The 16,658-nt window shown below is 36.0% G+C and overlaps 1 protein-coding gene across 2 annotated transcripts in view; it reads right to left on the reverse strand.

The window, feature by feature from the left end:
- Positions 1 to 16,658, reverse strand: part of RPS6KA5 (ribosomal protein S6 kinase A5) — a 70,022-nt gene that overhangs the window by 11,681 nt on the left and 41,683 nt on the right. For both annotated transcript variants that reach the window (XM_086893022.1, XM_086893023.1), the window contains 6 exons: positions 13,603 to 13,706; positions 7,130 to 7,280; positions 5,801 to 5,962; positions 4,447 to 4,572; positions 3,576 to 3,709; positions 428 to 521 (listed from right to left, as the gene is read on the reverse strand). In XM_086893022.1, coding sequence (XP_086749148.1) covers positions 428 to 521; positions 3,576 to 3,709; positions 4,447 to 4,572; positions 5,801 to 5,962; positions 7,130 to 7,280; positions 13,603 to 13,706 — 771 coding nt within the window. The remainder of the gene's footprint in view (positions 1 to 427; positions 522 to 3,575; positions 3,710 to 4,446; positions 4,573 to 5,800; positions 5,963 to 7,129; positions 7,281 to 13,602; positions 13,707 to 16,658) is intronic.

Raw genomic sequence — 16,658 nt, forward strand, 5'->3', positions numbered from 1 at the left:
CTATTTGATTATCTCCACTAAGTTACTAATGTGTAGGAAAAGACACTAGATATATATAATCTTCATATGCAACATTTCTTAATTAATTCACAAATACTGTTTTAAGGTTTATAATGACCCTGGGGGAAAGATGATAACACATTTCAGAAATTGGGCCATGAACACATTGTATGATGGTAAACAACGACAAAACAGAACAATGAACAGAATCTAAGCCTCTAATATTTTCACATACTGTTTTGATTTTCTAGAGTAACTACAAGGTTCCTTGAATGCAGAATTTCTGCTTCATTTTCTGTACTGACTAGACAAAAGCCATAGGAGAAACGTTGCCTCCACAGTTACAGTATGCTCAAGTCCAAAAGGTTCTTGGGAAAACACATGGCAATATGTTTGGTAGGTGCTGATTACAGTTTCTTAAAAATACCTGGTCATGAAAAACTTCATGTAACTTCACTACATTCGGGTGTCCTTCACAGAGTCTCAGAGCTGTTATTTCTCTCTGGGTGTTGGCTTCCATTCTGGAAAAATTGAGCAGTCATTTTGTACCAATTTTACTGAGTAAATTGTACATTCCAAGTGTTACTTTTTAACTGCTTGCAGTTCATATTTTTTACTATTACAACCACTTGAACACAATTAAATGCATATTGAAAGTGGAGAAAAACTCTCCCCATAACCCTGCAATTTAGTCCGTTAAAAAACCCACACCCCATTCAAACAGTGTTTTTAACACAACTGCAACTTCCTACAGCAAAAGCTGATGTGATATAGAATAGTTTCAATCTAAAACAAACCATGCCCTTAAGTCCAGAGCAATTTGACTTCACCTCTGTTACTACCAATATTTATTTGTTAGTTCACCTTTTTCTTGGCCCAATTCTTTTCTATTTTTAATGGGGACAAGTACTTCCAAAATTATATGGAAACAAGTTCTACTAGAAAAAGAGTAACATCATCTATATATGAAATGTGTTATACAAATGAACTCCTAAACAGACCATTGTAAAAATCTGAAATGGAAGAGATAAGATAGTATCTCCAGAGAAATCATTGTGTAAGTTCTCTTTCAAGTACTGAAATCTCTAGCCATAAAAAGTGAAAATGGCAATCGTTATAAAAACTACATGAATGGTGACAGAACATTTTTTTCCACTAGTTAGATATATTGATTTCTTTTTGGCAAATAATGCCTAAATATTTCTGCCAAAACTCCCTCCCAGAAAGGCTAATCCTGTACTGATTTAGAGAATGGCTTTATAGGTAACAAATAGAGATAAAATCTCTTACCACACATATTCTTAATTTTTGACTGCTTTTTTTTCCTAATTAGGATGAGAACCACAATGAGAATTCTATCTTTCTGCAGGCTTCATATAATCAACAAGTAAACAAAGCTTTTCCACCTGCATCTCTGCTGCTCAAGTTTTTCAACTGAAAGTGACTTCTGGACCTTAAGGAATTAAAAACAGAGCATTTCCCCCTGAACTACTATCAGAAGGAAGCAGATTTTGGAAATGGATGAAAAAGGTTCAGTATCATGGGCACAAACCTTTGAAATTTGTTCATGGGCTTTTCTGAACACTTCCCCTCCATAAATAGTTATCTCAGATTTTAAACCACCTTGTGAGAAACAAATGGGATGCTCTAAAACAGTAACTCAAGTAGGCTTACATTGTTTTAATGGTCTTAAGACATACAGATAAACCTAAAATTGTTGGCTTGGGAGCAGGTCCAGCACTATTAAAAAAGCAACACCACAGAGGAACTGTTTACCTGAGCTTTCACCTCAAGTATCATGAAAAGGTTTCCCTAGGTGTAAGATTCCCTTTTGGGGCATGTTTGCCTGGTAGGAGTGAAAAACTGACTTTGAGGCAAAAAAGTTGCTAGAAACTTATTATACTTTTAGCAAGATTTTAGTGGTGTGATCCTCAGAGCAATATTGCTTACAGATTCTAGTTCAAGTTGGATTTCGGCCAACTGTTCAAAGTGTGGGTTTACTGCTAACTCTAAATACTGTACAAACATGCTGAGTCTGCTCACACCCTGCAATCCTAAAAAAAAATTTATATCTCAGTATATAGATCACTTCTTACCTTTGGTTAGCCTGAGCCACCAAGATGAAGGAGAAAGAGCAAAAGAACCCATGAGTAATATAATTCAGGGACATAATTTCTAAAAGCTAAGTTCTAGGGGAAAAGTCAGTATTAGTCTGCTCACTTATCCAGAAACAAAACACACATTATGTTAAGATGAGATGGGAGCACTAACCTACAGCTCTGCTAGTACCACAGAAAAAACTTGTGCGTGTAGACACATGGCAGAGATCTCCACATTAAAATACCCAACACAGGTGTCTACCACATACCACTTAAGGTCTCTTTATAATGAGTGAAATTCCTGTGAATCCATCTTACAGGGTGAACTAGTTCATTGTAACATACATACCTAGAGAGTAGGATTCAGTGGCCTAAGCATAGGAAGGAAGAGCCTGGAAGATGACATCAGCCATGAAGACATCTACAAAAAGGTAGTAGTCACAAGACTGATGGGAACCGGAGGACAGAGAAGACACCAACAAGATGCTAAAATGGCACTACGTAGATGTCTATGTTTAAGTTACTGAATCCCACTTCTAGTGCAAGACAGTTTTAGGTAGGCTTCCATTTAGCAGACCTCAAAAAACTAACTCAGACACCTACACTTAGTTTCTTGTTCTTGAACTTGTCCTACTCAAAAAGCATATAACGAAATGACAGACACTTAGGTCTGGTGGACAACTTCCTCTAGAGTCTAGAGAAAACAGAGGTACAGCCAAATGTCTTGGGCAAGAGATCACTGTGAATTATCATTTTGATAGCAGAACATTTTTACTCTCCTGCCAGCATTCTACAATGCACTAGGGATGTTCTTACTAATGAACTCCGCAAAATGAAGGCAAAAATCCATCTGCTACTCAAATAATCCCTTATCTTTATTTTTCTCTGGGTAGAAACTCCCAGAGATATCCATTCTGGAAGAGAACCAGATGGTACCCATGTACAAAGCAAGTCAGCTGCTTCCATTGTGTTGTTCTCTTCAGAACACCCAGGAAACAAGATGCAACTTACAATTCCATAGTCTAAATCCATTTTAACACAAACACACTTAGATGAGATGCAACCCACACTGCAGACCATTCTTAAAAGCAGTATCCTAGGCAATCAATTGGGCTGCTTAGGAGAGGGAGCTAGCATAAGCCTACATTCAGTTCACTTAAGTCTCAAGATGGAAGAACCTCATACCTTACTTTGTTAGGACAAAATTAGGGGAAATAATGGTAAAATACAACTAGGAACCAGAAAAGTACTCTCTAGGTTTCTTCTTGTGTCCCAACTAGAACAACATTTTATTTCAAAAGACTCTCAGAATCTTTTTAACAGTCATAAGGTTACAATAAGTTTCTGTAGATTCATAGAGCATGAAATAATTTTAAAGTTCTTTTTCTATTTCCAAAAATGTAGTGAACAATATTCTACTCCATGGGTGACAGTAAGCAAAGAAAATATTTTTATTGTCTTATAGAATATTTATACCTTTTGCTAATTATTTTTACTGCATACTCTTGGCTAGTTTTCTTGTGTAAGCACTTTCGACAAATGGAAAAACTTCCTTCTCCCAATGGTTTCTCTTTCAGATCCAGTTCATAATGATGATAAAATGGAGAGTCCTGTTAGGAAACTGTCTGTATTTAGTTTTGCAGAATACTTTTAGTATACACAGTCAAAGACAAAGAGTAAAATTTCATGAGAATTTTTCATCTACATTTAAAACTGTAAAAGAGCTCTCTTGTTATTAAAATATAACCTTAAATTTTATTGAATAAAATGCATAAACATTATTCTAACAATCAAAGAATAAAGCTTACATTACATTAAACAAACATAATCACTAAATAAATCATTACTACTACAACAGTTGAAGATACAAAATATTCAGACAAACAGGATCAAAGATGGTCATACATAACATTTATCCACAAAACTATGTGCTCATTTGAGGACATCACAATAGCACATGTTCTTATAAGGCTTCACACAATTATACACTCTTTTGGGTAAATATAACATAGACAGAATTAATATATAATTAAAGTAGCTTCAGAAATATCTACAGTGGTTGGCTGAATAAGAACTATCAGGAATCATATGATTGTTACTATTCTCCTATACGTCAGTCTTCTGGAAAACTATACAATCATTTTTCATATTAAACTTCAGCTACTTCTTAATATCACATGCAAGATGTGATGGATCATCAGATGCTTGAATCATCTGAGGAGCCATTGCAGAGAACTGATAAATGAATGATGGCTGTTTTGTAATCCGTAGCCTAGCTTATGATTGCTACTTGGAAAATTATAAAAAGTTTTAATTTAACCAGATTAAGTCTCCATATTATTATTACCTTCATCATAGCACTTCTGGCAATAGTTGTAGTTCCAGGTCGCTCATCCCCCACATAAAACTGAAAAGGATCTACTGTAGCTGCATTGCGTTTAAACAAAATAGAAGGTGCAACGAAAGAATATCCCTATGAAATTGAAACATCAGAAAAGGGTACAGCTTGACATTGTTGCACATAAACTACTATAATACACATGAAACATCAGAAGTTTCAAAAGAATTTTTCAAGAAATCATAATTTTTGTATCATAATAGAGAAATTGTAACTTACTCTGTTCAACATGAATAGGTATCTTCCTGGAATTAATTACATGATCCTCCACAGTTAAAGACAAAACAATAACACTACAAGAATTCTAATTAATGCTAATCTGGCTCAGCTACAACTGCTTTAAAATAGCAATAAAGGCTTGTACTTCAAACCAGCCAGCTTCCCAGGACAGCTTAAAGTTAAGGCATGAAATAGCTTGTATGTTGTGATGAAAGTATTCAACAATTTTAAATGGATAAACTTTATATCAATGTGTGTGAGCAACAATGTGCCCAGTTTGAGTATAATAACAACTGTGACTACCAATGCAGGGTGAATCAGATGTTATTAAGACACGCATAACCTGCTTGCTACAGTCACTGCAAATCTAACAAGTTCCAAAATATGACACTACATTCCTGTACCCTAAGGATTAAGCTGCTCAAAAATAGACAATAAAAAACAGCAAAGCACAAGGAGGGGAGAACGCAATCCACACTGCTGTTTACCTCTGCAGCTTTAGTACCAAGTTGGCTGCACATGAGCTGCTTCTGCCCATTTGACACCCAGACTGTAGTCTAAGTGTGTTCTTTAATACCACAGAGAAAACAGTAAGGAAAGCTTTGTTACTCATCTGGATACATCAGTTGAGTAACTAGAGCACCCCTACAAAATGTGGAGGACCTCCTTTCAGCTCTGCAGGTAGTTCCCACTTTCCAAAGGATTACTTCAACTAACACATAATGTGGAAATGGGTAAACTATATTGCTCTTGTTGAAGCTGGCAGACCAGGCTGATGGAGCCAAGATGACAAGGACTCATAGGGTACAAAGAATCAATAAAGAACAGAATGACTTTAGTCCAGCAAGTAGGACATTCAGGTGGGAACGGAGAAACAAGGAATTTTATATTTGCAATAGGACTGTTTCCACCTCTCTCATTTTGCAATTGTTGAACAAAAAGCCCTGGGAACTGGGACTAGAAATTGCACAATTAATTCCAAAAACTTAATAGTCAGGAGGTAAAAAAAAACAAAGCTATCTACACATGCGAAATTTTTCAATAATAACTTTCTTAAAAAAATTAATTTGAGTTCTTAAAATACCTGGAATATTCTTTCTGAAGTCTGAGGGGTTGCTGCAGGAGAGTATGTTGGATCCATTTCTGTAAACTCTTCTGCAAAATTACTGACATCCAATTCATCTCTGATTACTGGTTTAAACGGAGCTGGTATTTTTTTGGCAGCTAAGTCCTCCCAATTCATATTCTAAACAAAACACAGGAAAATAAGTTTGAATTTAATAAAAATTTTACAGAAAGAGATATTGGAAAGAGAGACTTGTCCAGACCCACAGTCCTAACACTCTTTGCCATTTTGAAAAACATTCAAATTATGCTCTACTAATTTGCTTAGTTAAAGCCAAGCAATATCATACTTATTTGTATGTAGGCAGAATCCAATCAAAAAGAAAATTAACATAATTAAACAGTGTAGATGTGCCAAACAATTAGTGTGATGGTCCTTGAATTTCTTCCTCTATTTCAGAACAAGCAATATTTATATTTTTGTAACTCATGCATGTAGTATCTTCAACTTTTCATTGCCAATTTCTATGCTTAATTACTGATGTCAGCTTTCAGAGCCCTGAGACCGTAAACCTCCAAATTCTTACTTAAAGGCAGGACTAGAAAGGGGAAGCATAGAAATAGCTGTTATAAGAAAACTGCCCTGTTACTGTAAAGGAGTGGAACTGAAATTAAGTAAAGAATAGAAAGTGTTACATGATGACAAATGTATCTCCCAAAACGAACAGTGAATTAAGGAAGTTTAACTCTGTTTAACTCTACTTAACTTCAGAAGCATCCTAGATATATAATTAGTTTTTCCAAAGAAAGTACACAATTTTAATCATGGTGGACAGAACACTATTGTATGCAAATACAACCTTCATCATGGTTTGAAAGCAAATGTTAATACACTGAAATCTTAATAGAATTAAAATTTACTAAACAAGACTGACGATTTAACTAAGCCAAGGAAAATTGAGGAGTTTGGTGAATTTTAACAATATTCAAATTTTACTTATAATGCTAAGGGTGATCTTTAAAAAATCCTTTCAAACAAAAAATCAACAGATAATACAATTTCAGTGTTTTGCTTTAAACCTGATTTAAGCAGTGTGTCCTTCAGCTTCTTTAAGTAACTGATAGATACAGACAGAATATATTAAAAACCTAGCATGCCCTTCTAAATACACACAAAATCCATATATACAAACACATGGATATTCTTACTAACTTCAGTGCAATTATTCATGCAATGAATGTCTCCAAGCTGTTCTGTTAGTAGAACAACAGACTTTCCTTAAACTTTAATTTCACAGGCACTAATGCAGAATAAGTGCGATCTGGTGAATTTTGTTGTCTGCTTTACCTGGAAAAAGGGATGCTGTTTGATTTCATCAGCATCAGTGGGACCACAACCTAGCCTCTTCTTGGGGTCTTTCATTAAAAGCTGCTGAATTATATCCTTAGACAGAGCACTCATTTCTTGTGGATAAGGTGGCTCACTTTTTAATATTCTCCTTTAAAACAAACAAAATAACAAGGTGATAATTATTTGAAGTGTTGAGAGTTAAAGAGTTACCATACTAATGGAAATGTTAGCATTTCACTTAAACTTCTGTTGTACCCAAAAGCAGGAGGATGACAAACATGAAACCAACCTTTTTTTAAATATGGGAAGGTTTAAGGAATTGTGGACATGAAACACAACATCTGAAGACATAAATTATGTAACTCAATCCACAAAAGGAGAACAACCTTCATTTTATGTACTGAGTTTCCTATTTAAAGAATTTTTAGCTGCAACAGGTTGCTCCACAAAGAAATCAACTTGATGCCTGATATATCAGTTAAACCAAAAATAATTCCAATATTAAAAAGTATTAGAAAATAAAGGAAAAAAAATCCCATATTTGGGCCATTGGAGGTTTGCCTTCACCCTCCATATGGCATGCAGTGTTCATGCCCTTGTCTCAAAAGGAAACACTAGAACTGGAGGTTTTAGAGAACAGTAATAAGACTAATCAGAAACACAGAATGTGTTTTATAGGAAGTTTTATAAAAAAGGCTAGGACTATCCAGATTACTGAAAAGATGACTCAAAGGAGGTGGACAGTGTTTCCCTCAAAATGGTAAAGAGAAACTGAAAAGACACCTCACCACATTTTCAGTACAAGAACTAGAAACCATCACGTTGTGCCAGCGTAAGTTAAAACCTTGGACACCTAAGCAAAATCACATTTCAATATCTATCTTTTATATCTGTAGTTCCCACAGTAACATACAAACAGGTAGGCAAGTTTTCCTTCAGTTACTCCAAATCTAAATACTGGAGCTAAGGACTCTAAAGGAAAGTAACACATCTAAAGGCACATGAACAGGTTTAGAATAGAGACAAAAAACCTTTTAGCATACAGAATCACAGAAGAGTTGAGGCTGGACTGGATCTCTGGAGGTCATCTGGTCCAACTCCCTCAACTCAGTTACCTAGAGCCAGTTGTTCACCACCATGTCCAGAAACCCTTTGAGTATCTCCAAGGAGAGAGACTTGACCACCTCCTTTGGGCAGCCTGCAGCAGTACTCAGTCACACTCACAGAAGGAACATATTTTCAAGCGCTCAAAGGGAACTTCCTGTGTTTCAATTTGTGGTCCCTATCACCAGTCCTGTTACCAAACATCACTGAAAAAGCCTTGTTTCCCCTTCTTTGTACACTCTCTTCAGGCATTTATGCACATTATTGAAGTGTCCCTGAGCCTTCCCTTCTCCAGGGGGAAGAGTGCCAGCCTTCTTAACCTTTCCTCAAATTGTCATCAGCCCTTTGCTGAACTCTCTCCAGTATGTCCAATATATCACTTTCATGCACTGGAGAGATCAGAAGTGGAACCAGTACTCCAGATATAGCCTCATCAGTACTGAGTAGAGAGGAAGGATCATATCCCTCAACCTGATAATACTTTGTGCAATGCAGCCCAGGATATCATTTGCTGCCTTTGCCACATGGCCACATTGCTGGTTCAGGTACAACTTGGTGTCCACATAGCCTGATGCACATTCTCACTGCGGTGATTTCATAGAAGGGCTCACAGTGCCTCCACTAAACACAAACTGAAAGATTTTGAAGCCATGAGAGACTGAGGCTGAAATGACATGAATTTGTGGCAATACTAAGATATCAGCTATTTTACATGTATATATATACATAAAATTTACATATATGAATTATATATAATTTATATTTACATTTATTATATATTTCTATATTTATAATATATTTATTTATATATATATATATATATATATTATATATACTCAGAGCTTAAGTTGATCACTGCAGGACATTCCTAAATTTTGTTCAGAGTTGTATGTATGTATGAGAGAGTTGTATGTATGACATATCCTTAGAGTTAGTTATCCCATGAGAAAATTTTTATCTTGAAATCTCTAGCTTCTTGGATTAGTCCAAAAATAGATGCAAACAGATTGCTTCCTAAATAATCCTGTTCTGGCAGTGTGGAAGGACAAAACCAAGTTCAAAATGCGCAGATCCCAGGGGTAGCTTCTACGGACATTGTATTCAATTTCAAGCAAACAAAAAGAAAGCAAGCTAGCCTCTTGGTTTAAGTAATGCTGAAAGGAGTTAGGAAAATACAGTCTGAATTTTAAGATGGTGTAGAGATCCAGGACTGTTTTTTAAATTATGTATGTCTACCAGTAAGGCATCACAAATCATAGCCTTTCTGCTAGCAGAAGTAGAAGCAACCACAAGACTTCTCTTCAACTTCCAGACACATTTCACTTTACAGAAAAGAAGAAGAAAGCACATTATTATAAAATGATTTTTTAATTAGGGATGTTAATTGCAAATTTAAACATCATTAAACAAGAGTATTCTTACACTGCTGGAGAGGTGGAGAAGTAAAGAATTCAATTTCTTCTGAAATCACCCAGTTTCAGAAAGGGGAGGCAGGTAAGGAAGTAAGAAAACCTTCCTGTTCTAGAGACTGAAGATAGGACACTTTGAATGAAAAATGTCCTCATTTACAGGTGGGCCAATGAAATCTACAGTGTTTTCATGGCTTGAAAATCACTGCAGTTAGACAAGTCTGAAGAAGCTTCTTTATCAAAAAGATGTATATAACAAAGATCCTGGAAAACAATAAGTTCTCTTTGGGCTCTCGGAAGGGAAGAAAGCCCCTCCAATCAGTATTGTTTTAAAACTGATTTCTAAAGCAATAAGTTTGAAACTCTGGGATGTCCTTAGAAATTAAAAGGGAAATTCTAGAGTAAGTTCTCTTCCATACACTCTAGGAACCTCCTAAACTGTTTCCTCTCTGCTGCACGGTATTTCCAGCAGATACAGTAACTTTTATATTGAGAAATATCTTCGAGCTCTTGATCCTCCTAGAACCCACTGCAGAAAAGGCAGCATTTTGCCATGTTCCATTACAAGAAAATTCACTTAAGTTGCCAATGGCTTTAATTCAAAAATAGTAGCTGAAGTATCTCCACAGCATCACAACAGACTGTCAAATTTCAGCTGTCCTCCATGAAGTTTAAACAAAGTCTAAGCAACTATGTCAAAGACCACGGGCTGCTACTGGTGTTAGTATGATTATATGACATAATATACTTCTATAGATTATTTTATAGATATATATACATGCATAAAAAAAAGTTTCTATCTATTCATAACCCTAAAGCTTGTAAGATTTTCTAAACTGCTGCACAGCTGCAAACTAGTCCTCCAAAACCTTCCTGCTATTTTAAATCTTGTACATGACAGGACCTTCAGAATTCAGCCCCCTAAAATGGATTTGTCTGTCTTTTAATTCAATGCTACGAACTACTTATAGTCAAAGTGAAAAAATTGGGTGTGTAGTCAATCCCAGCCCTTGCCTATGCTTTTGCAGGATGGCTCTTATCCCTGGCTCTGCAGCAAGATTAGTTCAGAATTCTCAAAAATGAAAGGAAGATTTTGGAGCAAGGGAAAAGAAAGGAGAGAAGGAGCACTAGAAGAGGAGAGATATTGGAGTAGTTAAGTGATTTTTTTTTTAACTGAATCAAGTTTAATAACCTGTAACACAAAACATGTGAACAAGAAGTCTTCAGAGACAGAGATAAAAGGCAAAGCTTGCACTTACTTAAGTTACATTTTCCATTAAAGTCCAAAGTAGTGCCAAAAAGATTATGATAAAAGAACAACACAATTTCTCATCAGAAAGAGAAAAAAAAAAATAGAAACTACACACTGTTTCTGACACAAGAACTGAACTCTCCCTTGGAGAGATATTTTAGAACAAAGTTTTGTGCTCAAATTTAACACCAGATAGCCATTGTAACACACAAGGGAGTAAAATTATCTAAAAATATCTAAGATTACTTCCTACCTAGATTAAATAAAAGAAGGACCTGGATCCATTTAGAAGATGACTTTTTTTTCCTTAAACTCAAACTTAAACTTGCTTGTGAGCAAAACTGAATTCTCTAAGTCTGCTGCAATTGGCAAGTTTAAGCATATTTAAGCATATTTAGGTTAACCAATGTAATTTCTGGTTAGAACAATCTTGCTGTCAAGAAAGAAGTTTGTACTGACTCATGTCTCTGTGCCTGTTGCCTGTAATTTCATTATCAGTGGCAACTGTCACTATTTGGTTTCTGTTTGCCTGCTCTATGCTACCCTCAGGAAAAGCTCCAAGCACACTCCTGATGCTCCCAAAGGCACCATTCCCCAGAAGATTCCACATGACTCAGTGCAGCAGCCAGGGCAGCAGCAATGTTCTCGTATGTTCTTAAAAGGAACGTAACATTCATGATATAAACTGCAGACACATAACACTGAAGTCATCCAACAAAGAAACTGCTACCAATGGAAAGGATTTAGAAACCACTGGGGGTTTTGAGTACAGGAGTAACACAAGACAGATGAAATCTAGTCCAAAATGCTATCATATAGCTGGGAAAAAGAAGATTTCAGCTATATAGCTGGGAAGAACTATAAACCAGAGGGTCGTAAGTTGAAAGCAACAGAAGAGAAAAAGGAATTAGATTTATCAGACCAGCACTGGCATCAACAAGAGGAACCCAAGAAATTGGAAGAAGTATTTTTTTGTTCAGATGGTAAATTATTCATGCCAAGATCTTCTTGAAACATCAACAAGAATAAATGGTCCATATGTAAGAAAGAAAAACAGAAGCTGAGTTAAAAAAAAGGCTTTTTCAGGAAACAGGAAGACAGGGGAACATCTTCAATATAGGAAACTGTAAGAATTTAACTTCTAAATTTATCAAAATAAAAACTGAAATACTATAGGACTGCTGTCTATAAATGTAGCATAAACACCCACCAAAACAAAAACAGACTGGACAGCAACACAGTAAACTTGCCACAGCTGTAGAGAGCAAGTTATTAGCTGTCAGAGGACAGATGCTAACAACCTTGCACAATACCAGAAATATTATTATCATAAAAACCACAGATGGGCCTACCTAAAGAAAGTCCAGTCCTGTAGAATACATAACTAAAAAGTTTCCCAGTTTTTGGGAAACTATCTCTATAAAATTCAGTTCAAGGTTCTCTTTTTAAAAAAAATATAAAAATTATTACTCCTTCAGAGTAATAATCTAGTAAATCTTGGGAATCAAAATTACCAAATTCAGCCATGGCATAAGAAACAAGTCAACAAAACTTTTAACCTTAAATAGGGCAGGAAGAGATAGCTGAGATTTTAACTGCAATATAACGACCAAGTGGGTGAAGCCCTGAATTTTCCTTCATTAATGGACTCCCCTCTCCCCTGTATTTTTCTACTGACTGTCCAAGTTTCCTGGTGTGGTAGAGAAGTAAAAAACCGATGAAAATCTCACAAGAAATTGCCTGAATTTTTAACATAAGTAAAATAAATTATCTAAATAATTGGGGTACATTGTACCATCCACTACAACCTTAAATATCACCTGATTTCAGGTGAGGGTCAGAACCAGGACAATATTTTCCAACAGAAGACAGACGATTCTTAGTTTGGGGACTGGACTTACAAGCTCATTTTGACAGCAGTTAGTAATCTGAGAAATTAAAGACCACAACTTCCTGCCCCAAAAGAAATTCAATAAAAGGAGACTTTTGTTTGTTCGGGAAGATTTCAGTAATATGTTTTGGGCAAGCTTATTGCTTTGTCTTTTAAAAGTGCTCCAATGCTCTACACAGCTACTGAAAACAAACCTTTAAAGTGTGGAGATCACTGAATGTAACAAAAAGTTTATATGTAAAAGATAAGAATGGTATAGTTTATTTCATTTCTGTAAGCATCATATTCATTTCTTCTCAGATATGCAAGTGGGGCTAGAAAAGATCTTTGTTTCATGCTATACAGTAATAAGAAAACTATTACTTGTAATAAAAAGGTGGGAGTAGGGTACATTCTGACACTTTAAATCTGCAGTCTGCCAGAACAACCTAGCAAGAGCTGATAAAAAAAGTATCTCTAGATAAAGATATCTCTAATGTATTGAGATTTGGAATATGATAATTCTGTTTACATATACTTTGATACTTCATTTGAGTTCATTTTCAACAGTAAACATGCAACAGGGCTAAGTATGTACAAGGCTGTGGCTCCACCATAGTTCAAACAAAACAGGTCTTTAGTAAAGTCAGTCCTATTAGCTAATAAAACCTATCTTTACAATGTCATTCTATTGAACAGAACTGGAGCACATAAAATGTTACCATGGCAGCACTTTCTTTCTAAATTTTAAAGTAACAAACTCTCACAAAACATACATTATGGCATAAGGATCATCTGTTAGCAAGCACATATACTTCACTGCTTTGAATCTTACCTAGAAATCTCTGCTTGGGAATTCTTCTCTCCGTCAACTGTAAATGGTGATGCTCCAGTTAATAATTCATACATAAGAACACCAACACTCCACCAATCAACAGCCTACAGAACAATAGTAATTATGTATGTTATGATTCACTGAAGTAAAATTGTTAATAAAAGAAGGAACTGAACAACCCACTTATAAAGCAACTAGCATAGGAAGAATCTACCTACATACAAATACAAAAGCAAAACAGGATACAACAAAGCATAAATAAATGTAGTACGGACTGAAGTTATTTTCTGTGATAAATTAATTTTATATTGAAATCTCTCCACTTGGCTTCTTTAACTAATTTCTCAAGCTGAACCCTTTCCACCAACTACTAAAGTTCCTTTTGTTTTCTTGACAGAATTCTGTTTGATTTTTACCATTGTGATGTGATATGAATTCTAATACATACTCAAAATAACAGAGGAACCTAAGGCTTGCTAAGTAGTGGAACTTGAACTTTTATGAGCTTGAGAACAAAATTAAGGAATGTCCAAAAAGCACAATTTAAGATCACAGTCCACAGTTCAGTTAATGCAGGCACCTGAAAATGCTATGAAAACATAGAATGGTTTGGATTGTAAGGGACCTTAAATACCATCTTGTTCCAACCTCCTGCCATGGACAAAGACACCTTCCACTAGATCAGGTTGCTTAGAGCCACGTTCGACCTGACCTTGAACATTTCCAGGTACAGATCATTCAAAACTTCTCTGGGCAACCTGTTCCAGTACCTCATCAGCCTCACAGTATAGAATTTCACCCTAACATCTAATCTAAATCTCATCTTTTAGTTTAAAGGCATTCCCCCTTGTCCTGTCACTACATGCCCTTGTGAAAAGTCTCTCTCCATCTTCTTGTAGGCTCCCTTCAGGTACTGAAGTCACAATGAAGCCTTCTCTAAGCTGAACTCAATTCTCTCAGCCTTTCCTCACAAGAGTGGTGCCCCATCCCTCTGATCATCTTGGAGACCCTCCTCTGGACTCACTCCAATAGGTCAATGTCCTTCTCTGCTGAGGACCCCAGAGCTGGATGCAGCACTGCAGGTGGGGTCTCACCAGAGCAGAGTAGAGGGGCCTCGCCCTGCTGCCCACACTGCTTTGGATGCAGCCCAGGACACACCTGGCTCTCTGGGCTGTGAGTGCACATTGCTGGGTTATGTCCACCCTCTCATCCACCAGCACCCCAAAGTCCTTCTCAGCAGGGCTGCTTTGATCTGTTCATCCCCAGCCTGTGTTGATACCATGCATTACCCTCACCCAGTACCTTACACTTTTGTCTTGTTAAAACTCATGAGATTTGCATGCCCAATTCTTGTACTTATCCAGGTCCCTCTGGATGGCACTCCTTCCTTCAGTTTTTGGTTGTTAATGATAGCACCAATACCAGCAACAACAACTTTGTAATGTTTAAATATTTAGACCACTATTTGTCTATTTAAGCTCCTGAAATTTTTCATTTAGGTAGTATCTGCTTCAGATATTCCAAACCTGAGATTTTCATGGAATCTGCTTAAAAGCACAGTTCAGATCTATGACATTTCCAATCTTGAACACAATTTCAGACAGTTTATGTTTCGCCTGTTTGCTGCTTCACTCAGGCAAAGCCTTCAGAAGAATCATGTCTCCAACATCCTACTGCTGCAATGGATCATGGGTAAAACTGCTTTTGCTTGTTAAAGAACTTTAGTAAAGATCAAGCACAAGCCTTGTTACTCCCACTTTGAAAGTTACTTCCTTTTGGTTCTGGTTACTTTCCCTGCTATCCATTTTGCATAGACAGCTCCACATGGTACTGTTCAATTATGGTCACCCAGTGCTACCACTGCACCTCAGGGGCCTTAGAGAGATGGACCGTGGTAACACATGGGATATTTGGCTTCCCATATACTAATCATATTATTCATCTCTCATACCTCATAACTTACAAAATACTTCTTCCTTTCAAAAGGAAGAGTACTACTATGAATATAATAAAGGAAGCAGTTTAATCCTTTCAATAAAATAATTACAGGTATTCGAACTGCTCAGGTTTACAGCCATGAAGTCTGCAAATCAATTAAACTTCTGCTTTACTTATGTTGGCAGTATTAATACAATACAGAAGGACAATATATTGAAATCACTACAATTTGGCCACATGTTTTATTTGGTTTTGCTTCAAAATACACAGAATCTTACATCTAATATATTCAGCCAGTGTGTAGAAGAACTACCTGAAGAAGTCTCTGTAGTGTTATTAATTATCTTTGCAAATATATAAAGCTCAGAAAATCCCAAATAATTTATTCTTGGCATGTATTTTTTGTAAAACTAAAGTAGGATCTAGAGAATCAGAAATCAAACTTTAAAAAAAATAAATACTGAAATACTGAGCAAATCCTTAAGATAAACACTGCAATCATCTAGAACAGATTACAGATGATAAATATTGATTAATGAGAGCACAGCATACTAAAGCAATCTTGTTTTCTCTTTTCGAGTTGCTAGATATGCAGTAAGTATAAAATACACTAAAAATCTTCTAAAACAACCATATATGACATTGCCAATGATAAGGTAGTGTGTGGTGTAAAACAACTAACATCACATACATGCAAAATCACCCCTGTTGATTCGATAAGTCGCTGTCAAACTGTGAAGTTATGCCTAACAGAATACTGTATGACTGCACAACATCTGATCAAAGTATCAGACAAAACCAAAGATAACAGAACAGAGATTCTTCTTTAAGTCAGCAATAAGCTGAATTTGTAAGCTTTGAGAAGACAGAATCATATTTCAAGGTGACTGAGAAATTGGAGTGATGCTCTGGAGGTGAAATGACTAAACTAAGAGAATGCAGGAAAAAGCTTCAATTCCTAAGTTTTTTTAATTCCATTTTTAATAGCAACTGGGCAAGCAGTACAGTAGAAAAAGACAAAGAGTTTATAGTGGAACTCAAGGTAGGTGTGAGACAAAGACTAAGTGACAAGACAAAGCACACTTTATTTCATGTGTAGTAGAAGAATCAGGGAGGTC

Source organism: Cyanistes caeruleus, chromosome 6 (genome assembly GCF_971803275.1).
Source record: "Cyanistes caeruleus chromosome 6, bCyaCae1.hap1.1, whole genome shotgun sequence".
Taxonomy (NCBI): Eukaryota; Metazoa; Chordata; class Aves; order Passeriformes; family Paridae; genus Cyanistes; species Cyanistes caeruleus.